The sequence below is a fragment of the Arachis stenosperma genome, chromosome 6 (assembly GCF_014773155.1).
Source record: "Arachis stenosperma cultivar V10309 chromosome 6, arast.V10309.gnm1.PFL2, whole genome shotgun sequence".
NCBI classification, from domain to species: domain Eukaryota; kingdom Viridiplantae; phylum Streptophyta; class Magnoliopsida; order Fabales; family Fabaceae; genus Arachis; species Arachis stenosperma.
In genome coordinates this window covers 12,748,191-12,774,592 of record NC_080382.1, presented here as the reverse complement: position 1 = coordinate 12,774,592, position 26,402 = coordinate 12,748,191, and the positions used below count along the sequence as shown (strand labels likewise).

At 32.0% G+C, this 26,402-nt stretch overlaps 5 protein-coding genes and 4 non-coding genes across 12 annotated transcripts; 1 reads left to right on the top strand and 8 right to left on the bottom strand.

Moving 5' to 3' along the window:
* Nucleotides 1-316: 316 nt before the first annotated feature.
* Nucleotides 317-5,189, bottom strand: LOC130933073 (rhomboid-like protein 15). Of its 4 annotated transcripts, XM_057862582.1 has the most exons (13): nt 4,948-5,189; nt 4,665-4,830; nt 4,130-4,433; nt 3,689-3,721; nt 3,516-3,607; nt 3,363-3,436; nt 2,603-2,697; nt 2,441-2,510; nt 1,581-1,759; nt 1,236-1,287; nt 1,095-1,151; nt 638-712; nt 317-553 (listed from the first exon to the last, which is right to left on the bottom strand). In XM_057862582.1, the coding sequence occupies exons 1-13, from the start codon at nt 4,987-4,989 to the stop codon at nt 548-550; spliced, it is 1,245 nt and encodes a 414-aa protein (XP_057718565.1). In that variant the 5' UTR covers nt 4,990-5,189; the 3' UTR covers nt 317-547. The 4 variants fall into 4 exon arrangements, with proteins under 4 accessions (XP_057718565.1, XP_057718563.1, XP_057718564.1 ...); XM_057862580.1 differs by having other exon boundaries at nt 1,095-1,287; XM_057862581.1 differs by lacking the exon at nt 317-553 and having other exon boundaries at nt 626-712.
* A 1,004-nt stretch (nt 5,190-6,193) lies between these two features.
* LOC130932732 (40S ribosomal protein S5-like) lies at nt 6,194-8,881 on the bottom strand. The gene is made up of 5 exons (XM_057862140.1): nt 8,729-8,881; nt 8,539-8,636; nt 8,094-8,365; nt 6,623-6,826; nt 6,194-6,504 (listed from the first exon to the last, which is right to left on the bottom strand). The coding sequence occupies exons 2-5, from the start codon at nt 8,632-8,634 to the stop codon at nt 6,450-6,452; spliced, it is 627 nt and encodes a 208-aa protein (XP_057718123.1). The 5' UTR covers nt 8,635-8,636; nt 8,729-8,881; the 3' UTR covers nt 6,194-6,449.
* On the bottom strand, nt 7,078-7,159 carry LOC130938679 (small nucleolar RNA Z102/R77). The gene has a single exon (XR_009069836.1). It is a non-coding gene; the product is annotated as a small nucleolar RNA Z102/R77 (small nucleolar RNA).
* Nucleotides 7,301-7,382, bottom strand: LOC130938681 (small nucleolar RNA Z102/R77). The gene has a single exon (XR_009069838.1). It is a non-coding gene; the product is annotated as a small nucleolar RNA Z102/R77 (small nucleolar RNA).
* On the bottom strand, nt 7,552-7,635 carry LOC130938680 (small nucleolar RNA Z102/R77). Its single transcript, XR_009069837.1, has one exon. It is a non-coding gene; the product is annotated as a small nucleolar RNA Z102/R77 (small nucleolar RNA).
* Nucleotides 7,821-7,903, bottom strand: LOC130938682 (small nucleolar RNA Z102/R77). The gene has a single exon (XR_009069839.1). It is a non-coding gene; the product is annotated as a small nucleolar RNA Z102/R77 (small nucleolar RNA).
* Nucleotides 8,882-10,324: 1,443 nt separating the features above from the next.
* LOC130935597 (40S ribosomal protein S28-like) lies at nt 10,325-10,840 on the bottom strand. The gene has a single exon (XM_057865412.1). The coding sequence runs from the start codon at nt 10,737-10,739 to the stop codon at nt 10,542-10,544; it is 198 nt and encodes a 65-aa protein (XP_057721395.1). The 5' UTR covers nt 10,740-10,840; the 3' UTR covers nt 10,325-10,541.
* A 1,851-nt stretch (nt 10,841-12,691) lies between these two features.
* On the bottom strand, nt 12,692-14,961 carry LOC130933691 (IQ domain-containing protein IQM6). Its single transcript, XM_057863311.1, has 8 exons — nt 14,762-14,961; nt 14,553-14,661; nt 14,393-14,458; nt 14,226-14,314; nt 14,039-14,126; nt 13,700-13,930; nt 13,503-13,604; nt 12,692-13,384 (listed from the first exon to the last, which is right to left on the bottom strand). Exons 1-8 carry the CDS (start codon nt 14,959-14,961, stop codon nt 12,692-12,694), a joined length of 1,578 nt encoding a protein of 525 aa, XP_057719294.1.
* A 1,781-nt stretch (nt 14,962-16,742) lies between these two features.
* LOC130933381 (eukaryotic translation initiation factor 3 subunit C-like) lies at nt 16,743-20,615 on the top strand. The gene is made up of 4 exons (XM_057862980.1): nt 16,743-16,840; nt 17,041-17,079; nt 17,174-18,970; nt 19,486-20,615. Exons 2-4 carry the CDS (start codon nt 17,056-17,058, stop codon nt 20,458-20,460), a joined length of 2,796 nt encoding a protein of 931 aa, XP_057718963.1. The 5' UTR covers nt 16,743-16,840; nt 17,041-17,055; the 3' UTR covers nt 20,461-20,615.
* The last annotated feature ends 5,787 nt before the right edge of the window (nt 20,616-26,402 follow it).

Sequence of the window (26,402 nt, the reverse complement as noted above, 5' to 3'; positions counted from 1 at the left end):
ATATTACTTTTGTAGTTTCCCATATAGAACTTTAAGCATTATATTATGAGACCAACATCTTTTAAGAGCTCTCTATGGTTTGTTATTTATTTATTTATTTTACAGTTAAGAGCTCTCTGTTGAGATGGTCAAACTCAAATACGATTGTAGGCTCAATGAATATTAATTAACTAATATAATAAAACTTAAAATGTTCAACAATGGTAAATAACTTATTTACTAATAGGTTAGTTTCTGCTTCTATTAATTTAATTTAGATAAGTAAAACTATTCACTGAAATGGAAATCATAATTGTACAAAAAGACTGGCTCATAATTTGGCTATAAACAATCTTCTCTTGAAGGAAAATATCATATCCAACATTTGTATACTGTCTACATATGTTCAACTCCGCTAATTGGTGTTAGCATGATTTTCAGTGAAGTGTTAGTGGTGGTAGAGTCATGATTACACAGAGTGTTTGAAATGAAAAGAGATAAGTAAGATAATCAATTAACAGTGTTAGCCAAGTCTCTCTCAGAATCCAACATAAACAGCCTTGCAATTTTAACCCTGAAATTTGAAAATGAAGGAGTCCATAAAATAATCAAGAAGTTCAATAAAACAGGAAATTAAATTAGTGAATTAGATTAGGACCTGCTGGCTCATTAGTATTTCCACTGCCACATTAAGATCACCTTCAGCAGCTGCCAGTGCTACCTCCACCTGTGTCTGAAAGCAGCCAAACACAAATGCATGAATAAAAAGAACTTATTTGTAGGGTTTAATCTACATTTGGTGCACATAATCCGAATCACACCTCACCAAATTTGAGAATATAATATGATGGTGAGTTATTTAATTACATATATCACCTGACAACACTCAACAGCACCACATATTGTTCAACCAGATTCTTTCTTTAGGTCAAAAAGTAGATTGAACTTATTTTTGAGACCAGCAATAAATATGAGAGGCAGACCAAGGTTGAACAACAGTATAACTTTAAACAATTGATCTCATAACCCTATTCTCAGACGTGTGAATATAATTATGCCACAGAGTTTCAGGTTATTTTCTTGATCTTGGAAAAGAATTAGAAATAGTTTTTTACCCTGTCAAAGCCCATTGATACCAGTTTCTTAATCTCCTCTTCTGAAGCAGTTGCACCCTGCAGATGAACCACATAATGAATATCAAATACCCAAATGAAGCACAAGAAAATAGGATTAGTAACAATGGAATGTAAAGGGACCTGATGCTGTGGAACATTAGCAGCCACTGTTGCTACATTACCAGCTGAATTCCTGAATTGAATCGGAAAAATACAGTGAACATTCAAACAGGTCAACACTCAACAACACAAACTTCCCAATATAGAATAGTAACCACTAATTGGCCCAAGCGAGAAATATTGTAATTTGATTTTGGCATAGTTCCCATTATATTTGAGAGTAAAGGGCACTATTAAAATTATCAAACACTTAACACCATAAGCATCTTAGTATTGACACAAAATGATTGCACTCAGCATATTGAAATTTTGCTTATAAAGCAACCACCATAAGTTATCAAGTATGCTCAACACTATCTCTCATACCTTCCTCCTGATAACTGTTGAGCAGTGCTGTGAGCAGATGAGTCTAAAGGTTGATCAGGGCTGCTATTATCCAAGAGTCTAGCTTGAAGACTTGAATCTGAATTTAGAGCAGAAGCTGCTTGACCTTGACCAGAACCAAGGGTCCTTCCCCTCCCAGGGAACCTACTGTCCTCAGTTGGCTTCAAGGTATCAACCGAATACAATTAAATTTTATTGAGAATAACATGGCCATGAATGCATAGAGAAACTAGCAATGGACAACAAATTGTATTGAGGGTAGAGAAAGTGGTCAGGTATACTACAGTTTAAGCTTTCAACATCACAATCCAATTTGACATAGCCCCAACAAAATAACTTCTTTCTTATGAGAGAAGAAACCCAATTTAGTTATTCATAATTAGAATTGTTCATTCAAGCAAGTATGTAACATTTCACACATTCCTATTAATGAAGTAAACTTCTGAAGATAAGAAAAGTACATAATCATCTTATATATATATAATCAGAAGTCAACTATAAGATAAAAATAGTATTTGAAAACAAAAGAATCCATCTGAGTGTTGCCAGCTGCTTTAAATCCTGGGGAAATTCTCTTCTCAAGAACTAGTTACACAACAAAAGAGAAGGAAAAATTGAGTGAAAGAGTTGCGGGAAGTAAATAAAGGCAGACTAGTTTTGACAGAGACTGTTAAGCCTATAATAAACATGTATTTACGAAACAATGATTATTCACTGCATTGTTTTTACATAATGCACACATGAACTCTGCACAACTTCATACTTATATTCAGATAGCAACCAAGCTCATGCCAACAAGCAAGTAGTCCACTGGCACACCTAAGACAACATAACTTGCATACCTGAGCAGACACTTCTCTTTGCGGCATCAATGATGATAGGTTTCTCCAAACATTTCCAGAAAGTATTCCACTGCCAAGAAAGCATAGATTTAATTTAAGGCTTAGTATACACCAGTGCCACTGGCATGGTGCAATGTGAAAACTGGAAACCGTAGTACTTACCCAGAAGTTGAATTTCGGCTTGTATGTGTAGGGATATAACCCGAAGTATTTCCCCCAGTGCAAACAATAAATTTAGGACGTCTCACACAGGATGACTGAAAGTCAATAGGACATAGACACAAATAAAGGTTAACATATATCGCATATACGCATATATTTTCATGAGGTGAATGTCTATTTGATGCTTTTTCTATTTCTGTTAATTTAAAAACAAAAAAATATAGAAGAAACCAAGATTTAATGCAGATGTTTTATAGTGCAATTCAATCACAACTTTTTCAGTGAATCAATCCATGTCATCAATTCAATCAAGTAGTTAATTGAGGCAATATAAAGTTCAGAATTACATTAGTAATTACTTGAGTACTTTTTGTTGCTACAATAGAGTCAATCAATATTTGCTGAAACATTGTGTTTATATGAATTAATTTAGCATATCAAAGATCTTCAACATGAGTTCACCAATCAAGCAAAGCAGTGCCAGACAAATTCGTCAAACACATTCATGTTCGATAATAGAAGGAAATATAGGAAGCAAGTCACATACCAAGAGAATAAAAATAAGTTTGCTAAGTCCAATCATTTAACAGAATAATGCAAGCTAATACATACATGCACACCTGGTATAACAAAACTATTACCAACTCCTCTTGAACATAAAAATTACAACTTGTTGTAACATGGACAGATAGCAGAAACACATAGACAGCAAATTGGCAATAAATGGAAACAAAAAGCTCAGACATATAAAGATACGTACAAGCAAGGATGAAGCTTCAATGGAAGAATAAAAAGATGTCCCAGGTATTAGGATATTGAACAAGCCATATGTATCTGAAAATTTAAACACGGCAATATAAAAACCTGAGGTGAACCACTCATTATGCTAAAAAAAGAAATAGTGAAATCTGACATGCAAACCCAGATATAATGCCACAAAGGTGTCCAAGAAGTGAGACATTCTCCATGAGAAGCTGGAACACCACTAGCAAAAGGAATGGATACCTAAAGCAGAAATGCCCAATTTTTCATAAAAGTGAATCAACAAGATGAAGCAATCATCCCAAAAATAAAAATCATACTCACCATTTTGCCGGGACGTTAAACAAGCCAAAAACACTGCAGAATTCAAATAGAATGTTAATAAATTCACTAGCAAATGCTAATAGTTCAGATGTTAAGATATCAGATATATGATATATCAAGTTTATACTGTCTTTATGGTGAAAAACAAGTGAGGAAAAACATCTCCATCTAAATTGGTTGTGACTATTTATAAAACAATATAGATTTCATAGTTACACTTGGTATCTAAATCTCTCACTTTGGAGATAACATTCTAAAACTACTCATTTGCATCATTTCTACTCCATGATAATATTCCTATCTGATTTTAAGTAGCATGAATATATCCCTATATGTGGTTTCAACCAAATTATCTTACAGGAAAAGGTGATTACTAACATATTAAACTGACTTTTTCAATAGTGGTAAATGCCCTGTACCAGCAATATTTATATAACCAACCTCCGAGATTGAGCTCCACTCAGGCTTGTCTCAATAACAATCATGGAAAACAGAACTCCCGAGAAGCCTATAGCACACTCATTCATGAAGTATTCCGACGATTGAATAGGATTGTGTGCCACCAGCAGTGCTACGAGAATGTGGAATATAGCATTGCTCGTGGCCAGCAAAATCGTGACATATAGCAGGCGAACTGAACCCATGACCCTCTCCATCTCAGATCCCATGGGAACTAAGGCCATCATGTTGAAGAGAACATGAAGCAGCGAACCATGAAAAAGAATGGAGGTATAAATCCTGTAAACTGCATGCAAAACAGAAACAAAGCACAGCCATCCGAAAATCATAACATGAAAGCAACCACAAATGAGAAACAATATTACAGCAAAAGAATTAAAGCCAAGCCTATACTACCTTCTAGAATTGAATTTAACATGTTCAAGCTGAGAATTCAAAAAGCCACTAAATCAATTAACTGACTATAAGCTTTATCAAATCAATAAAATACAAAACGATTCGAAGCAAAATGATTTACCTTGAAAACGTGATACAACAGCAGACGGCAAAAAGCATACCTCAGCAAATGAATCATATCCAACCAATAAACAAACCAAGTAAATAATTCCACAAAGAACCACAATAGCAGAAGTGAGGAACGGAATGCTTTCCCAATATTGATTCAACCTAGTAGAAACCCCAGCCTGCGTCCACAAAGTATATCAATTTTACAAATTCTACCACATTGGCTAATAATTTTTGAAATCAAAACCTAATTCATTTGAAATTGAGAGGAAGAAATGGAAGAGAGAAGAGGTAACCTCAGAAACGATATTGGGACGCATGTTTCTGGGTCGTGGCATGCACCAAAGTAAACAAGTTTGAGTTGTTTGTAGAGTTCAGTTGCTGATTTCGTGATTCAGCTTCTCAAATCTGTGAAATTCAATTCCTTGCTTCGTGGTTGCGTACGGAGGATCTGATCCAACTGCAAACAATTCCAGAAGCCTCGTACGCTTACCAACTTTCTAATATGTTTCAAATGGGGCAAATTAAATTAAATTAATTAATCGTAGTTTACCTCGTCTTAAGAAAATAAACCTTGTTAAACTCGTCGAAACTTTTTATTCAAGTCAAGGAATTTTAATTTTTACAATTTTAAGTTTTTAACAATAGTTTTGCTAAGCATTGCTCATAAGACAATATTTAAGAAACAGGTTTCTATTACTTTGTTCCTTTACTTTATTGAATACATAGGTACTTAAAAAGAGTATTTGAAACAGAAGAATTCTGAGGTTTGCCAACTGCTAAATCTTGGGGAAAATTTTCTTCTCAAAGTTAGTTACATTGCAAAAGAGAGGGAAAATTAAGCGACCAAACTAAACGAGTTGAAAGAGGTAAATAAAAGCAAGGCTAATTATGAAAAGAAAAAAGCATTTATTACACTTAGACTTTTAATCTATAGCATCTGGAATAAGGTGAATTATATGGTAAAGATGTAATTTTACAGCCCTGGAATAATGTTTTATTTATGATTCAAATTACTGTCAAACTATTTTGAATTATTGATAAATTATAAAAATTGAAAATATGACAACTTTTATTTATACATGGGTTTCAATCAAATGACATCAATGTCAATTTAACTGAAATTACGCAACTCATCTTTTTTTAAAAACTTCTTATACCACTCGATAAGCCTGTATTGAAAACGTTGTTACAAAACAATCTGTTCAGTTGAAAGTCCATTTTTTAATTTTCTACTTTGATTAACAGATTAGATACTTCAAGTCCAAAAAAAAAGATTAGATACTTAAATTTATTATGTGCTCTTTGGCAGCAATTCGTTACACGTGGTAAGATTAAAGACTAAGTTAATTGAAAAGTCATTAGGCATTTGCTTTGAGATTATTCGTTTCCTGCTATTATAACTTCAACTTTGTAGTTCTGATTCTAACGACATGATTATGAATCAATGGGCACACCTTTTGTCACAATAGAATGATGAACTTTTTTCCCCATGAACAACTATGATTATAAATTAGGTCAAGGTTTGAAATCCATGAGGGATAAACTAAACAATTTCGTAATAATTAAAGAAAGCAGGGGCAAGAAACTCTAGTTGACTACTGACATTGGAAACAAAAATCTCGAAGCAACAAAATTGTTCATGACATGTAAATCCAGCAAAATAATAGCAAGTAAAGGCCATACGCAAAAGTATATCCACCTTGTTTTGTTTGGGAATAACACCTTTTTTTAATAAATGATGCTGAAAAAACAAAACAAAATAATTCTCATCACTAAGGCTACTTCCAAAAGCTGCTTAACGATTAGCCTTGGCGACTCTCTCTATCTCATCCTTTTTCTTGATAGCATAGCTGAAATGGAAATATTAATTTCAGCAATCATTAGTATGATGAAGAGTAAATGTAATAACGTAACTTTCTTGTCACTACACAGACAAAGAATTGCACTTAAATTTAAATTATAGATTACCTATTCGATGAACCTTTTGCTGCGTTAATAAGTTCATCAGCCAAGCATTCGGCAATTGTCTTAATGTTCCTGAAAGCAGCTTCTCGTGCACCTGTTGTTAGAAGATAGATGGCCTGATTGACACGGCGAAGAGGCGAGATATCAACAGCCTGCCTCCTAACAACTCCAGCAGACCCAATACGAGTTGCATCTTCACGAGGACCACTGAATAAAATGATAGAATTCATATAAGTCAGCTTTAATAGTGTCAAAGAATTTCTCTTTGATGAAAATGCTGAAACATGAATTTAGTGAAATGTCAGCACTTTAATAAATTCAAGCAACAACCCGAATTTAAAAGTTAAAAAAAATGTATTCCACAGAAGAATTTTACATAATCAATCATGACAAAGCAAAAAATTTTCCCAGAGAAGGGGAGAAAAACTACAATCCCATGAACTAGTTATAATTTAGGAGAATGATCAGATAGAGCTAATACAAAATGCCATCATCCAGGCAATCAAACCAATAGGGAAACAATTAATCATCATTTCATTCTCCTGTACTAAAGGTTTCATCAAGTTGAAATTCATTTCAAAATTACACAGTACAGAAATAACAGCAGAATGCACTAGTGCAAAAGCAATAGTCAATCACCCAAGTAATAACAACAAAATCCAAAACCAAATTATATGTGGAGAATAATCAGATAGAGCTAATACAAGAAGCCATCATCCAGGCAATCAAACCAATAGGGAAACAATTAATCATCATTTGATTCTCCAGCAGTACAGATTATATCGGGTTGGACTTTTTTGTTTAAAAATTACACATTTTAAACAATGGCCAGTAGCATAAAAAGTTAAAATAAAAACGCATCAAATTTCCAAACTAGATATATTTTCAACTGCAACTAAGTAATTATGCAATAATAACAAATGATGTGAGGAGAATGATCAGATAGAGCTAATACATAGTTGCCATCATTGAGGCAATCAAACCAATAGGGAAAACAACTAAACATCATTTCATTCTCCCAATTCTATCAGACTAAAACATGAATATAACAAAGAAAGGTTAAAATAACAGTCCATATAAAAACATATCAAGATAAAAACATTACATAAAAAACTAATGCTCTTTTATTCTTCAGTCAATTAACAAGATAATATCGTATATCATTAAAGTTTCAAATCAAACAATGCATAAAGGACAAGGAGAATGGTCAGATAGAGCTAATACAAAATAGCCATCATTCAAGCAATCAAACCAATAGGGAAACAAATAATCCTCATTCCATTCTCCGAATCCAAAACACAATACCAAGCAGAATTTTAAGGCAAAACAGCAAAAATAAAGAACAATTATCTTCAGTTCCCGCAATTTCATCGCATACAACACTACACATTCGCCTAGCATAAAGCCATTAACAAATTTATCCAGTAAACCATAGCAATAAAAATCCATAGATCTACAGACAAATAATCACTACCTGTTGATAACGGCATCAACGATGACTTGGATAGGGTTCTGGTCAGTAAGCAAGTGAATGATTTCCATGGCGTGTTTGATGATCCTAACAGCCATAAGCTTCTTCCCGTTGTTTCTTCCATGCATCATGAGGGAGTTAGTGAGCCTCTCAACGATCGGGCACTGTGCCTTCCTGAAACGCTTCACCGAGTACCTACCGGCGGTGTGGGGAACGTACGTCGCATGCTTCGACGGCACCACTCCAATGTAATCAGCCAGGGAGATATCAGTCACCTGAATACAAAAACAGAATTCCAAAACAAATCTAACATTTCAGATATTGTTTAATGCCTATAAATACAAAATAACAGAACAAAATTCAACTCAAAAAAGCCATTACAGAACCTACATTATTCTAATAGATCGAAAACGGAAAACAAGAACGGAAGGGAATGAGAATGGAGGACCTGGACATCGTCGAAGCTCCATCTGTTGAAGAGCTTAACGTCGAGCTGTGTGGAATCAACTTCGGTAGGAGGAGGAGGAGCAGCAGCAGCAGCCATGGCTGAAGAGAAAATTGTTCAACAGATAGGGTGAGTTAGGGTTAGATAAATCGAAGAAGTTGAAGGAATCAGAGAAGGAAGAAGTGGAACGAACTTGAGGAGAAGGAGGCGGCACTAAGCTTCGAAGCTCTCTCGCTCTTGTTGCAGCTCCGCTGTAGTGTGATAAACCCTAGTTTTAAGCTATTTATAAAATTGTTTTCTGAATCCCAAGAACTCTATAGAATTTAAGGAATAACATTTTTGGGCTAGGCCCATTAAAGTTTTAAAAACTTCAAACAATTGTTTTTGTGGATAAATCATAGGGTCGGCCCATATAAGATGGCTTTTCCCAAGACAAAGACCATCCTTATACCCTAAAAATTTCTTACCGGGTTTTGGTGGTCTTCTTGTATGAATAGATTATTGTATAGTTCATTATAGTTTTATCACATTCTTAATTAAATTTTTATGGTTTAAAAATTTGTAATTAAATTTTTATATTAGAATTTTTAATTAGAACATTTTAACTATTTTTTGCTAAAAGAATGTATACTTTTTAAATATTCATTTTTGTGTTTAGATGAATTATAGGATATTTTAAAAGTAAATATTCTATGACTATTGTATTTTTATGAAAAATAACAACCAGTAAAGATCTATTATAAATTTTTATATTGTATAAAAATATAATTACAAACTTTAACTATAAAAAATTAATTTAAAATGTGGTGAGATCATGGAAATTAACGGGGTAGATCATCACTCTTTCATTGGTTGAGGAATACTTCAGTGGTAAGCCAATTGAACACAATAACAGGAGTATTTGTAAAAGATATTTTGCCGCTTAACTCAAATAAAAAAAACGTGAATATAGTGATATATCTCAAAATTAGAACATATCTTTCTTCTCGAGCTTACAATATATTTTTATAACCTCTTTTGGAGGAAACCTTTATAAACCGAGCTAATATTGGGATCAACCATATAGACATATATAACTTGGCATTATTTAGATTTAAATCTTTTTCCGATTACTTTTTCGAATTTTAAAATATAACCATTTTCCTAACTATATCTCAAGTTAGAACGGAATTGTAACTAAGCGGATATGATGACAATACAATTTTCAACCACTTATATTTTTAAGGAATAAACAAGAAACGCTTATATTTTTTATCCCAATTCTACAATCTTGACCCTTAACACATTAGGCCTTCGAACAAATTCCAGCTAGGCAACATTATTATCAATTTATCATGCTAACACTTGGAATGGAGGAAAATAAAAGTATAAAATACTAGCATACTAACAATGTATTGATATGTAGATCATAACATGGAAGAAATTGACATCTCATACAAATATTAAGCTACTCTAATCAAGTTTGATTATTCATCAAATTAAATTATTTTACTCTCACTTATTATGGTAATGATTATAGTTAAAAGAATCGTTTAAATCAATATTTGTAAAGACCTTTTGTCAAATTAATGTTATATCCACTCAAGTGACAAATCCATTTTAAAAAACTTGAATCCCACAAAAGGAATAGTAAGGAGTTAAGACTAAGATTGAGATAATAGAATAAATTGAAGTACTAAACTGAAACCCATACAAACTGGTTGAAGATATTGAACTGTTTCAGGGGGGTAACAAAATCATTACATTATATGGCTGAGTTGCAGATATTTAAGACTTTAGGCCACATGTATGATCGAGAATTAAATATAAAAACACACTATATAGAAATCAAAACACATTAATCCATACTCTCATATCAATCTAATACACATTAAGCCAAAATTCAAATGGAAAAATAGGTCCAATAAAAACATAAAAAGAAAGCAATATAATTGGGAATTCACTGACTAACAAAACTCAAAGCAACATTACTTTGACTGCATTTGTAGGCAACAAAAGAAAACACTTCAACGCAACCTCCTTGCTTCTCTTTCAGATTCAAGCAGGGTGAGAACATCACCTTCTCTAACTGGTCCCTTCACATTCCTCATAATGTGACGGTTCTGATCATCCAAGAACTTCACTCTAACCTGAGTCACCTGACCTCTGGATCCAGTACGGCCAATAACTTTCACAACAACAGCATGCTTAATCCCAGAATCCATCTTGTGGCACAGACGTGGTGGCGGAGGAAGAGGAGAAGGAGGCGGCCTAAGCTTCAAAGCTCTCTCGCTCTTGTTGCAGCTCCACCGTTGTGAGATAAACCCTAGTTTCAGCTATTTATATAATCGTTGTTTTTTGGACTTATTATAGAATCGCTTTTTGGATCCCATTTAACAAACGCTAGTTTTGGGGCAGGCCCATTTAACTTTGTGGACCAAAAATATGGCCATGATTAGTAATCTAATATTTACTAAAACAAAAAATTGGGTGTTTAAAGTTTTTTTACAAAAAGAAAAATAGCAAATAATCATGTCTATATTGAGAATACGACATAATAGATAAAGAAACTAAAAGTAGTGTTTTATATTTTGCTTAGTGATAAATAAATATAAAATGAAAGAAATTATAAAAAAATTTAATTCATTTTCATTTTATTCCTCATACAAAATTTATAAAAAATATAATTATTAAAATTTAATAGAGACAATAATAAAATAAAAATATAAATGGTGCCTTTTATTAATATTTTTTATCTTTTTTCTATCAAAAATAACACAAAATATATTAAATTAATGTTTCTAACACAATGCTATGTTTATATCTCACTTATTAAATATGATTTTGTATTTTTTCGCATCCTTGTTTTATTGTTTTATGCTTATAAATAAACGCAACGGTTTGGTAGCATTTTTCTTGATGGGAGTTGTATGATAGATTGTTAGTTCACAAGGATGCACGACAATTTGCATATGGAAAAATGTTTTCTACTCAAACTTCAATATAACTGTTCCTAGGTCGATTCAACCACAAATCGTTTGATCTATAATGATTCCTAAAATGCAATTATTTTAGTGGTAATATGGAAATGAGTTTAATTAAATTCGACTTCGATCTAAATATTTTTTTAATTAAAATTTCATTTTATATTAATCTTAAATAAATCAGGTTAATTATATATAATTTTATAATTTTTATATAATAAATTAATAAAATCTTATTTTTAAAGATTGTATTTAAAGTAAAAAATAATACTATATTACACTATTTTAAACTATATATAATAGTGAATACTGATAGAGTTTACTTTAAAGTAAAAATAATTTAATTGAAGTAAAAATATTGAATTTTTTATATTATATAGTATTATTTTAAATTATATATAATACAAATGTTAAAGTAAAAATAATACAATATAATATAAAGAATATTAATTGATATATAAAAATATAATATTTTATTATTAATATCAATATAATATATATATTTTAGTGATTAAACATAATTTCAGGTTAGATTAAAAATAATACTGAATACAAATAAAAAATTCAAACCCAAAAAAATATGAATAATATTACACATCTAATTCTTTTTGTTAATCAAGTTCAATCAAGTTAATTTAATATAACAAAAATTAGTTATAACTAGCATTATTTCAAGTTTTATTATTTAACTAGTTGGACTTGATTTATAAAAAAACTTGAATATGTAGCATTACTCAAAAAATATACTTGGAGTTCGGGACGGTATTGAAAAACTCTATATTTCAGTTAATAATTATTAGAGTATAATTAGGATGAATTAGCATTATTTAGCACATCTAAATATTTATTATAGGATATTACATCATTATTATTTCAATTATTTTAATACTTATAAATACCCTTTTATATTGTATCATTTTATAAAACTCAAGAATAAACAATCTTTTCTCCAATTTAGCCTCTTGTTTCTACCAATAATGATATTGGGAGTATATTAATCTCTTCTAAATGAGAATTATAATATGCAAGCTCTTCTCATTCACACATGACCTACAGAAACTATATAAAGTTATAAACTAATAAACATTACAATAGCCTCATTCAAAAAGAACAGAGGCCTCAAATTGCCAAAGAATTCCTATTCTAGTTTCTCTAACCAGAAGATGGTTCCTAATAAAAGCAACCTTATTAATTCATAGGCTAGCAATTGGCCTGAATGTGTTGGAATTAGGACTCTCAACATCAGCTGCAGAAATTGCATGGACAAAATCTAGATGTGCAAGGCTTAAATGAAATGCTTGTAAGACACTATGAGATGGAGTAGTTCTTCCTCTCCTTGGAGACAAATGTTGATGCTCTGGAATCCTAAAACTAAGCTTTGCAGGGTAGTCTCTCAAGCAACCAATTCTTGAACCAGAACCTGTTCTCCATTCGGTGGATAAGTGATTGCCCAACTGACATGACTTCATTCCTTTGTGTGAATCTATTATCTTCATTATGTTTTCTTTTGGGATATGTCTTTCATTCTCTTCCTCTTCTTGTTCTTCAAACAAGTGGGATTTTGGAACCATGAATTCCTCCTCATCAGTAAAGGACTCTTCTGCTGTCCCATAGCCACTTTCTTCTAGAGAAGGATCATCGCCATTCGGCGTGTATACTTGCTCTTCAAAATTGTCAGACACATTGTCCATTTCTGATCCTAGTTTTGATGTCAATCTTGACAAGGGTGCATGAAAATCTAACTCAGCATTACAATCTTCATTTTCCATGTCAGGTAGAACTAGTTCTTGGGCTGAAGTTAAGTCTGCCTCTAAAGGATTGTCTCCCAAGCAAATTCCGTTGTTCATTTTGGCTTTATCTTCTTCTTCATGGTCTATTCCGTGTTTCTGGATACAATGAAAATAGAATATTAGCATGACAGGTGAAGAATTATTTGTTGTATGCAACATGTTAATTGAACCTTTTTGCATTTCTTTTACAGATGCTGTGTTTTGATTCTTTTACCTTTACATCTGTGAGTTTCACATTATGCTCCTCAAGGAATGACATGAATTCCTGGAAATTTTCCTCTGTTGGGAGATAATGTCCACTGTGAGCCCAAACTTCCTTTGGAGTTGTAAAAACAACAACACTATCAGCTTCCAAATCATGTCCAAAAAAGTCATATTATGAAAATCAAGAGTTTAGTTTCCTTTTCATACCTTAACAACACCATCATCCACCACTAATCTACCAGCAGATAGTGTAGCACCACCTGCTAAGAAACTTGAATGTTGAAATGTACCCTTGTTCTTCTGCCCAATATATAATGTCTTTGATGTGCTAAGCACAAAAATCCACTTTAAATCTCTTGTTGTATTAATAGATTCCCCACTTTGCTTATAAAATAGTCTTCCATCCTCAATAGCCACTTCATAAATCTTTCTTTCCTCCTGCAAAAAGCAACAACATTTAGAATTGCAAACTTTTATGTAATAGAAAATTTTATATATTTACACATAATTGCATTCAGATATATTAAGAGGCCTAATAGAACTCACTGGACCCAAATACTTGATGCATTGCTGCTGAAGCTTTGATCTTGAACATCTCTCATCACTCACTTCCTTGCCTTCCCCAACATCAAGCCTACAAATAAATACCAACATTGATAAATACTCATCAGTTGAAAAAAGAGAATCAACTATGTGAGAAAAATATAATCCATTATTGATATTTTCTTCCTACCAATAGAAGAAAGGTTGATAACTGTCACATTGGAGCCATTTAACATAATAGAATTGAAGATTGTGGCCATAGCGATGCCTCGGGTCAATCTGTTAAATTTAACAACTAGTTAGCTTATCTTCCAGCTTTGTTTAAACAACATCACTTTAATTAGCTATGAGACTTACAGCTTCAAGCCAGTGCTGCAAAGCAAGTTTTCGAGCCCTCTCATCCTTCGATAGACCCTTTCCAAGCTGCCAAAAACAATCCTTGAACTTTAAACCACAAGAATAACACAATCATAGATACAGTGATTTATAGATATACCAAAAAGTGAGAGTAAGCTACCTTAGCAGCTCTGGTTCTTGCTCTAGACCAACGCGAAACAGCAGTCTCCTGCTTCTCAAAAAATGAGATAGAACTATGTTTTAGCTCAGCAAAATCTAAAACTTTCCACCTGTATTGAGTTTTATATGAATTCAATTTCAGTATCATACACAAGCACAAGAGACACATCTTTATCATTTAATGTTATCACTCAAAAGTTCAAAACTAACCATCTCTGTTCAGCAAGGACTGCACAATCTGCTAGTTGCCTCCTTGTTCGGAAACTCTTGTAAACTTTCTGCAACTTAAGCGCAGCTTCATCCATTTCGCTCCGCGACACTGGCGATGGTGTTTGGAATTTCTTCTTGGACAAGGAACTGCATGTTTCTAACTGATTCCCATTGAAGCTAAGTGATTCATTGAATACCATCTTCCCTGCACACTATAATAAGAAACGATGCTCAATATCTTCAATGGCAGAAGGTGGACATTGCATATATACACATCAATCATAAGACCAATAATTTTGGCATTTCTAAACCTAGAACAAATTAAATGTCCCTATTTTAATAGTAATAATTGCTTGTTTGGGCGTCATTATTGTGATTAAAAAAAACCTTTTTAATGAAAAAATATTTTTTTTTATTTTTTAATATGTTTAACAAATTTCTGGCCGTAAAAATAAAAGCACTCGAAAAATAAAAAAAAAACATCTTTTTTAGAAGATGTAATTTACATCTTTTTTTAAAAGATCTTTTTTCTTTTAAAAAAAGATGTTTTTATGTAATAAATAAACAAAAAAGTATTTTTATATTGTTATACCCAAACATAATTGATAGATAAAAAAATCTTTTTATATGAGATATCCATACATAAAATTATTTTTACTTTTCTATAAAATCTTTTAAAAAAAATAACTTAAAAAAAACCTTTTTTTAAAAACTTACCCAAACAAGTCATAAGTCAATAATGTACCTTGATATGTGCCGGTGGAGCAGCAAAGAAAATGTGCTCTACTAGAGCCAGAGCCAAGAAAAAAAAATGTGAGAGAATCAATGGAAGGAGCAAAGAATGAATGAGAACAACAAGGAAGAAAGTTGCACAAATATAGAGAAAGGTTTTGCAAATGTTAATAATGATACGTTTTTGCTATTTTTGCAATGTTCTAGGAGTCAATAGGATAACAGAATAACAAAAAAGTACCAATAAAAATAATAAGCACCAACTATATGGCTATCAGTTTAACATTTTCAAGTTTATTGTAACAAATATTAACCTAAATTAAAAATTAATTTCAATGCATGAGTAATAATTAAAGATTTAATCAATCACTTAAATATTTAATTTTAGAGTAATGCTACATATTCAAATATTTTTATGAATCAAGTTCAATTAAGATAAACAATAAGACTTAGAATAATATTAGTCATAACTAATTTTTGTTATGTTAGACCAATTTGATTAATAAAAAACTTAGATGTGTAACATTATTCTTAATGTTATTAAGACTTGTTTAGAAAAAATTTTTAAAAAAAGATTTTTTAAGTTATTATTTTTTTAAAAAAATTTATATAGAAAAGTAAAAATAATTTTATATATGTTTGGATATTTCATAAAAATTTTTTTTTATTTATCAATTATATTTGAATATAATTATATAAAGTTACCTTTTTGTTTATTTATTATATGAAAAATATCTTTTTTTTAAATATTTAAAAAAAATAAAAATTATAACTTCTCAAAAAATATTTTTTATTTTTCTAATACTTTTACTTTTATTATTAGAAATTTATGAAATACGCTAAAAAAATATATTTTTTTTATCAATTTAATAGCACTCAAATAAATACTTAGTACACAATTTTTTTCTCACGATATTCTCTAATTCGGTAGGTCAACAAATAGGTAACCCATGCGCAGGTCAAAATTCGAATTCTGGATATTTATTTAAATGAACTACTGTACCAATTTAAATTGACTTTTTTTTTTGGACTTAATCTAAATTGACTCTTTAATACACAATTTATCTCTTTTAGACAGAATAAATGTCTACAAACCCGATATTTTTGGGTCGGAGAGAAGCCCTTTTACGTTTTGTTCGTGGGCTCCGGCCCTGTTACAATATAAAAAAAGCAATAATAAATTTTTGGGCAAGATAAAGCCCAAGAGCCCATCCATATATAAAGGAAATTGTGCCCTAACCACTCCTCCCAACTTCTGAATTTCCCGCAACCCACTATCGACTGTGTCGAGCTTCAGCGGCAGAAATCCATCAACAGCAAAACCCTAATCTCCCCCGGATTTCTCAGGTGTGTGTATCCTTTCACTCTTATCTTTTCAATCTATCTTTTTTTATCCTGCCAATCTGTTTTCGCAGTTATAAATATCCGAGTATTGTATAAATTCCGTAAGCGATTGTTTCTGTTCATCTGAGTGTGCACACACTTAGGGAAGCCTGCATGCATATATCGCTTTTCTTCATTGTTTTCTAATAGATTCGTTTTTCCAGAGCTTTTGACAAACGATGGCGTCAAGATTTTGGACCCAGGTTTGTTTCGAATTTCAGTGCCTCGTTGGTTTAATTTGTAATTTCATGGGATTGAAGAACACTCCGTTTCTTACGTTATTTTTTATAATACTAGGGTGCGAGCGATTCTGAGGAAGAAAGCAGTGACTTTGATGAGGTTGAAGAGACGACGGCTGGTGAGGTCGATCCCGCTACCACGAGCAAGTATTTGACAACTGAGGTGAGTGACAGTGATGACTCCGATAGCCAACGGCGAGTTGTCCGGTCGGCAAAGGATAAGCGATTCGAGGAGATGGCTTCTACTGTTGATCAGATGAAGAATGCCATGAAGATCAATGATTGGGTGAGCTTGCAGGAGAGCTTTGATAAGATCAACAAGCAGCTTGAGAAGGTCATGCGTGTTACCGAATCTGAGAAGGTCCCCAGTCTCTACATCAAGGCCCTAGTGATGTTGGAAGACTTTTTGGCTCAGGCTTTGGCCAATAAGGATGCCAAAAAGAAGATGAGTAGTAGCAATGCTAAGGCTTTGAACTCGATGAAGCAGAAGTTGAAGAAGAACAATAAGCAATATGAGGAACTGATTAACAAATGCAGGGAGAGCCCTGAGAGTGAGGAGGAGAAAGAAGAGGAGGAATCCGAGGAAGAGTATGAGAGTGATGGTGAGATTATTGAGCCGGATCAGCTTAAGGGAAGAGATGACCTGAAATCAGATTCTGAAGTCTCTCACTATGAAGATGAAAAGGTGGATGCTGGTGATGGACCCTGGGACCAAAAACTTAGCAAGAGAGACAGACTTATGGATAGGCAATTCATGAAAGACCCAAGCGAGATCACTTGGGACACAGTCAACAAGAAATTCAAGGAGGTTGTGGCAGCAAGGGGCAGGAAGGGAACTGGAAGGTTTGAGCAGGTTGAGCAGCTTACTTTCCTTACAAAAGTTGCTAAAACACCTGCACAGAAGTTGGAGATCCTTTTTAGTGTGGTATCTGCCCAGTTTGACGTTAACCCTGGCCTAAGTGGGCACATGCCCATTAATGTTTGGAAAAAATGTGTGCATAACATGCTGGTCATTCTTGACATTTTAGTGCAATACACTAACATAGTTGTTGATGATGCCGTGGAGCCAGATGAGAATGAAACACAAAAGGGCCCTGACCATAATGGACCAATTCGCATTTGGGGAAACTTGGTCGCTTTCTTGGAAAGAATAGATTCCGAGTTTTTCAAGAGTTTGCAGTGCATAGATCCACATACTCGTGAGTATGTTGAGAGACTCAGGGATGAGCCAATGTTTCTTGTTCTTGCTCAGAATGTCCAGGAATACCTTGAAAGGGTTGGAGATTTCAAAGCTGCTTCTAAGGTGGCCTTGAGGAGGGTTGAACTCGTTTACTACAAACCACAGGAGGTTTATGATGCAATGAGAAAATTGGCCGAGTTGGCTGAAGATGGGGATAATGAAGGGGCTGGCGAGGAGAAGGGGTTTGAGGATACAAGAATTCCCACTCCATTTATTGCTACTCCTGAGCTTGTGCCCCGCAAACCTACCTTCCCTGAGAACAGCAGGACTCTAATGGACATATTGGTGACCCTGATATACAAGTATGGTGATGAGCGCACTAAAGCACGGGCAATGCTTTGTGACATATACCACCATGCTCTTCTTGACGAGTTCTCAATATCCCGTGATCTGCTGCTGATGAGCCACTTGCAAGACAGCGTCCAGCATATGGACATATCAACACAGATACTGTTTAACAGGGCTATGGCACAGTTGGGTCTATGTGCTTTTCGGGTTGGGTTGATTTCCGAAGCACATGGCTGTTTATCTGAACTTTATTCTGGTGGAAGGGTGAAGGAGTTGCTTGCACAAGGTGTGTCACAGAGTCGTTATCATGAAAAGACCCCAGAACAGGTCCCAATCTACTCCTATTTATTTTCTGCATATATGGCTTATTTAGTTTTTTTGTTGTTAAAAATAGAGCTCTGTAGTTCCTTATTCAGAAGCAGAACTGATTATTTTCAGCTGCAAAATTCTATGTTCCATTTTTTTATTGAACTATTATATGCACTGCATGATGTGTTTGCATAAGTCTGCCAAAACTTCACAAGGGCAACAAATATTTGTTCAAGCCCACTCCCCAAAATAAATGTGCAAGTTGTTTTGTGAGAAATAGTTCTTAGTTATTTATTTAAAAGTAGAACTGCTTAATTTTTAAACTTCCTTTAATGAGTGCTTTTCATTTGTGCTTGACACATCGGCATTGTTGTCTCTGCATGATTCGCTTGCATTATATCTTTCAAAAGCTCATATTTGCAAATTGTTATAGTTTTTTTTTTTTTCTAATTTCCCAAGGCGTCATTTATTTATTTAATTGTAGAACTTTCATTGTTATACTTGACATCATACCCTCTTTTCCCCTCTTCCAGGAAAGGTTGGAAAGAAGGCGTCAGATGCCATATCATATGCACATAAATCTTGAGCTCCTGGAGGCAGTGCATCTTACAACCGCCATGCTTCTTGAAGTTCCCAATATGGCAGCCAATGTTCATGATGCAAAGCGTAAAGTCATTAGTAAGAATTTCCGCCGCTTACTTGAGGTGAGTGACAAGCAAACATTTACTGGTCCACCTGAAAATGTTAGAGACCATGTTATGGCTGCCACAAGGGCTCTTGCCAAAGGAGACTTCAACAAGGCTTATGACATCATTGTGTCTCTTGACGTTTGGAAGTTTGTCAGAAACAGAGATACTGTACTTGCAATGCTGAAAGATAAGATCAAGGAGGAGGCATTGAGGACATATCTCTTTACGTTCTCATCATCTTATGATTCTTTGAGCCTTGATCAACTCACAAAAATTTTTGATCTTTCTGTTGCTCATACTCATAGCATTGTTAGTAGGATGATGATCAATGAAGAGCTTCATGCAAGCTGGGACCAGCCAACTGGCTGCATTATTTTCCAGGATGTGGAGTACTCTAGGTTGCAGGCATTGGCATTCCAGTTAACAGAGAAGTTATCCATCCTTGCCGAGAGTAATGAAAGAGCAATGGAGGCAACGATAGGTGGTGGTGGATTGGATCTTCCTATGAGGCGTAGGGATGGCCAGGATTATGCTGCTGCTGCTGCCGGTGGAACCAACACTGGGGGTGGCAGGTGGCAGGACTTGGGTTCTCAGACAAGACAAGGTGGTGGGCGATATGGTAGTGGAGGTGGAAGGCCATTGGCTTTAGGCCAAGCAGGGGGGGTTGGGTATTCAAGGGACCGGGCAGGACGTGGATCTGGTCGGTATCAAGATTCTGCATATGGAGGTTCAGGCAGGACTCAAGGTGGTTCCTCATTGAGGGGACCTCATGGAGATGTATCATCGCGCATGGTTAGCCTCAAGGGTGTGCGAGCTTAAATCTATCATCTATTATTACATATTGCTAGGCTTCGGAGAGTATTTATTTTATAGTATTGTTGACAACGTTGTTTATCTTTGAAGATTGACATTTTCTGCTATGCTCAGTTTTGATAATTCGGCTAATGCGGTATTATAACATTCAGTCTCTGTCATTTTTTTGCCTCGTATTTTACATAAAGCTGCAACCTGCAACGAGGAATCCATTTCTTTATTTGATAGTTGCTCTTAACTTTTGGATTTGTACTGTGAGGTCGCTATGTTGGCAATTTGTTGTGTGTGATATTAGTGAACTTAAGATCTTGCATGCTTTAACGAATGGTCAATTATCTCGAGTTGATTGACAAATCATCGTCTTTTTCAAATAATAATAAGGATAATGGTTATGATGGAGTGAAGATTTTCTTTTGGTAAAAAATGTTCGTCCAAAAAATTTATTATGTTAAATACACAAGTTTTTTTTTATCAATTTAGTAAAATATTTTTATTTTTTATTTAATTATACTCTCCACTAAATAAATTTTTTAATTATAAACTCCATAAAATCAGGTATAGGAGATGCGGAGACGCGAGCGAAGCACGTACTTATTTTGATATACTCGTATTTTATTTAGCTTGATTCTATATTTTGGTACGCCTATTTCAGTCGTGTCAGTGTTAACTTCTAAGATGACATGATCTGAGGGGTGAGTTTTAGCATTAGCCTCACTTGAACCAGGTTAATAGTTAGCATGTGCTTTTTTATACAGGTTACTGCCTATATAACAGGTCTTTTGTCTAAGTCAATTTTGACCATCCAGCGATATGAAACATGAGCATGTTAAAAACTTGATATTTACAATATAATCCCATTTTTAGACACATGGGCCGCGAGATAATGGATTTTCATGTAATTGCCCCAATACAGATTAATGCCAAAGTTTCCTATAATGGGTTTTCTAGAGAAGAAAAAACATGCAATTAATTACAAATAAAACAATAGATAGGTTCATGTTTATGAAACCAACGAGGTGTATGAAATCTCATCAGTGGATCTGGAAAATAGATAGATAGATATTATCATGAAGATTTTATCATTATCTTCATGTGAAGATGTATTTTCTTATTATTAGATGATGAATTGTAGAATTTGATTTTATATGTTATATAAAAGTTTTTTTTTTAAAGTATGGTCAAACAAACAAAACACACTTTTAAAACAAAGTTCTTTATAAAAAGATATTTTTAACATTTTCATTTGAGTAGGTGCCTAAATTCAAATGTGATGTGTTTCTTTAATCTTGTACTTCTAGTTGTGAGATCTGACCAACATGCAAAATGTGTCAAAATTAAATCCTACAATTTCTATCTACTTATCAAAAGAAATCGTCTTCATACAAAGATAATTATATTATTTTCATCAAAATATCCACTAATTTATTAATATAAGAAACCTTAACAATTGCCTTTAAACAAAATATTTTAAAAGAAATCAGCATATGCTCTTTTATTAAATACTTGTTATTCAAGGATGTGGTATATAAAGCTATGGATTTGTTATTATAATACATAAGGGGACACAGAAGGCATAACAATGATTGTAGCAAATCAAGTCAAATGATGTTTGGCAAAGCAACGTCCATTGAAGCTGGGGTAAACACAAATGCATCTTACGTTATCCGCGCAAGTGCCTCTTGCACGTCCCAAGTTATTTGAATAATCATGATCACACAATTTCTCACAATCCTTTTGAGTGCAATTAAGCACAGCTACTTTCGATCGACATTGAGTTATTATTGCCTCTACTAATAATCCACCATCTGCAACAATAAAACTATTATTTATTATTAATTAATTATTTCTAAAACACATGACAAGAATGAATCACAAAACAGATGATAAGCAATGTTACTTAGTAATACATACTAGAGGCAAAAGAGAGAACAACAAACAAAACTATAAGAGAAGTGGACATAATCTGATTCTTCATTGTTTCCTTGTATCACGAGAATTATATTATTGTGTATGAGGATGAGAATAAGATTAACTAATCGCTACCAAATATGACTGTAAAGATAGAATTATCAAGGCACCTATTTATTTAATTTATAGAGAGGAGGATAAGGGAAAAAATGATTTAACTTTAAATCGATACTAATTAGTCAACTAAAATGTATGATTTTATTTACTCGTAATCAACTATATTTAGGATAGTAATTTGTATTAGGTATTATATATTAATAATTAATAATTAATTGATTGCATATAATATCCATTTAATATGCATTTAATATCCGATATCTATCTATCTATTCTATCTATATTCCGATCTATAAAAATTTAGCTTTTGTACTTAACGATAAAACTGACGTGGCATGCTTCTAAAAGTATTTTTTGATTTATTTTTTTTAATTTATTAAATATAATTTATTATGATAAATTAATTATATCAACTAATAGGTTTGATTAGATATTTAAGTATCATACAATTTAATACTATGTATATCAATTAATTGAATATAATAAATATAAATTAATTTAGTTAAAAATTCATTGTTATATATATATATATATATATATATAGACATGATGGAATAAAATTGTAAAAATCTTTTTATCATTTAGACAAGTAATAGTGGATATAAAATTATTTAAGATAGATAGAACTAAATACATTTTTTTATTAAAAATACGAATTTAAAAATATTATATTCAATTCTCAATAGCCAACTTCTAATTGAACTATTATATGTTCAAATTTTTTTTGAATAAATGAAATAATTTTAGGTATATAATTTTCTTTAAATTTAATTAATTCAAAATATTTATTATCGCTGATTAAAAAAGAAAATTGAAATGACAATTTAATATTTTTATACTCTTAAAATATTATTTATCTACTTTTTTTATCATTTTTTATCGTCTAATAATTACATTAATATAATTTAATTTAATAAAATTATTTATCACCATTTGATTGAATAAAAATTCTACTTTATTTGAAAATTTTAGAATTTCTCAATCTTAAGATTATCCATGTTAAATCACTAAGAAATATAACTGAAAGCACAGAAGCGTTCTTTCATTCGAGAGCATGATTGAGATCAGATAACTTGGCTCTTATGATTCTTTAATCTTCGTCATTCAAAACTTTTTGTATCTCAGATAGGACTAAATTGCCGCAGTTTTACAGTAGAAAAAGAGCTACGGAGCAGATTTAATGGGTTGGAGACTAAAATTCTGAAGTCATTATTTATATTTTAATGTGATACTCTTTAAAATTTAAAACCTAAATAAAACAAAACAGTATCTCTAATTTTAATCTTATTTCTAAATAAAAAAATAATAACGTATTTAATTTAATACTTTTGACAATAAATAAAATCATTATTATATAAAGAAACCTTCATACAAAGATAATTATAACATTTTCATTGAAATATCCTCCACTTCTTGTTAATATAAGTAACCTTAACAATTACCTTTAACTCTCACCATCTCCATCTGCATATGCTCTTTTACTAAATGCTTTTTATTCAAGGATGTGGTATTTAAAGCTATGGGTTTGTTATTATAATATATAAGGGGCTAGGGAAGACATAATAATAATGATTGGAGCAAATCAAATCAAAAGCAACGTCCGTTGAAGCTGGGGTAGATACAAATGCATCTTGTTCTATCCAAGCATATGCCTTTTGCACGTCCCAAGTTACTTGAATATTGATCACACACTTTCTCACATTCCGTCTGAATGCACTGAATCATTGGTATTTCCGATCGACATACAGTTACTTTTGCTTCTACTAATAATCCACCATCTGCAACAATAAAATTATTATTTATTATTAATTAATTATTTTTACAACACATGACAAGGATGAATCATGAACAGATAATAAGTAATGTTACTTAGTAATACATACTAGAGAAAAAGGAGAGAACAACAAACAAAATTATAAGAGAAGAGAACATAATTTGACTCTTCATTGTTTTCTGTATCACAAAATTTATTTTGTGTATGAGGATGAGAATAAGATTAACTAATCGCTACTGTATAGGTAGAATCATCAAGGCACCTATTTATTTAATTTATAGAAGAGAATAAGGAAAAAAATGATTCAGCTTTAATCGATACTAATTCGTCAACTAAAATTTATGATTTTATTTATTCGTAATATATTTAATCAATATAAATATTATTTTTATTTAATTAATGATTGATTTGTATTTAATATCTATTTATTATATATTAATTAATTGATTGCATATAATATTCATTTAATATGCATTTAATATCCAATATCTATTTTATCTATTCTATTCTATTATATAAAAATCGAATTTTTATAATTAATGATAAGGTTGATGTAGCATGCATCTGAAATTGTTTTCTGATTTATTTTCCTGATTTATTTTTTAATTTATTAAATATAATTTAATGCATATCAATTAATTGATTTGATCAACTATTTAAGTATCACACAATATTATGTATATCAATTAATTGAATATAATAAATACAAATTAATTTAGTTAAAAATTTATTGTTTTATATATATATATAACATGATGGAATAAAATCGTATGAATAATTTTTTTATTATTTTAGATATTTTAACTTTTTTCTCTTTGTTAGAAGTTTATTGTAATTTAAACTTCTATTGTAGTCTAATTGTAATTATTTATAAATCATTAATGACTTAATCTCATCCGTTAATGCTAATGTTTGATGAACGCATTAGATTTAAAGATTATAACACATAAAAAAATGGTCCTCACTCTGCCTCAAGACACACAACGTTTTACAGTTTCCACTCAAATACTGTGACTGCCATCCTGATGAACGTCTGAAGTAAAGGAAAGGGAGAGAAACCAGTGTTGGAGATCAACTCTACTTCAACTAAAATTCTGCAAAATCAGTCTTAAAGTTCAACTCTACCGTAATCAGGACTTGTTATGGCAACCAATCCAGGTATGAAAATCACAACTTTTAAGATCCTAATTAATGCTTCCGCTAAAATAAGTTTACATGTGGTATCAGAGCATGTGTTTTGAAAGTATGTGATTTTCTCTGATCTAATTATGATATCCAACGGTGTTTCATGTTTCTGATAAATTATTTATAATTGGATTTTAATTAAGTGGGTTTCAAATTTCATGCCATCAAAACTGCATATTTGTAGTTGTATATGTTCTATATGTTTTCTTTTGAATATTTTAATTTGATCATAAATTATACTCATATATGAATTTAATCTTGAGTTTAAGTTTAGTATTGATGACAATTATGAAATTATTTTGAGTACGTAATGTACTCTAATTTTATGAAAAAGTCTATAAATATTTTATTTATAGTATTAAATTTATTTAGATTATTTACTGCTTGTGTACACCAAAGTGACCAAGTTATAACGTAAAATGCCAGTATATTTAATAATGTGTTAATTAACTTTAGAATTAGATTTACCCAAAGGAAATTTCTTCTATTGTTAATAGACTTGAACGAGAAAAAATTATTATTCTTGGGTCAGATATATGTATTGTCCAAAGATGATATATGTATTTGGCAGAGAATTTTAATCTTCAAATATGATAAATATGACATTTATTTGTATGTTAATATGTTAGTATATTATAGAATTTTACCCAAAGGTGAACTATAATATGCTTGTTATGTTCTGTAATCTGAATAGATGATAAAATTAAAATTAATATGAGTATTGTATGATTAAATGACAGGTATTTTAATTCATTCGCAAGCTTCATCTGTTACCATGTTTAATGGCTTAAACTTTTCTGAATGGAGTGAACAAGTGAAGTTCCATTAAGGTCTTTTGGATCTTGACTTATCACTTTTAGAACCCATTGTCACTGATGACAATGATGAGGATGAAAAGTATGCACTTTAAGACATAGGAACGTTCTAACAGATTAAGCCTTATGTTTATGCGAATGACTACTGC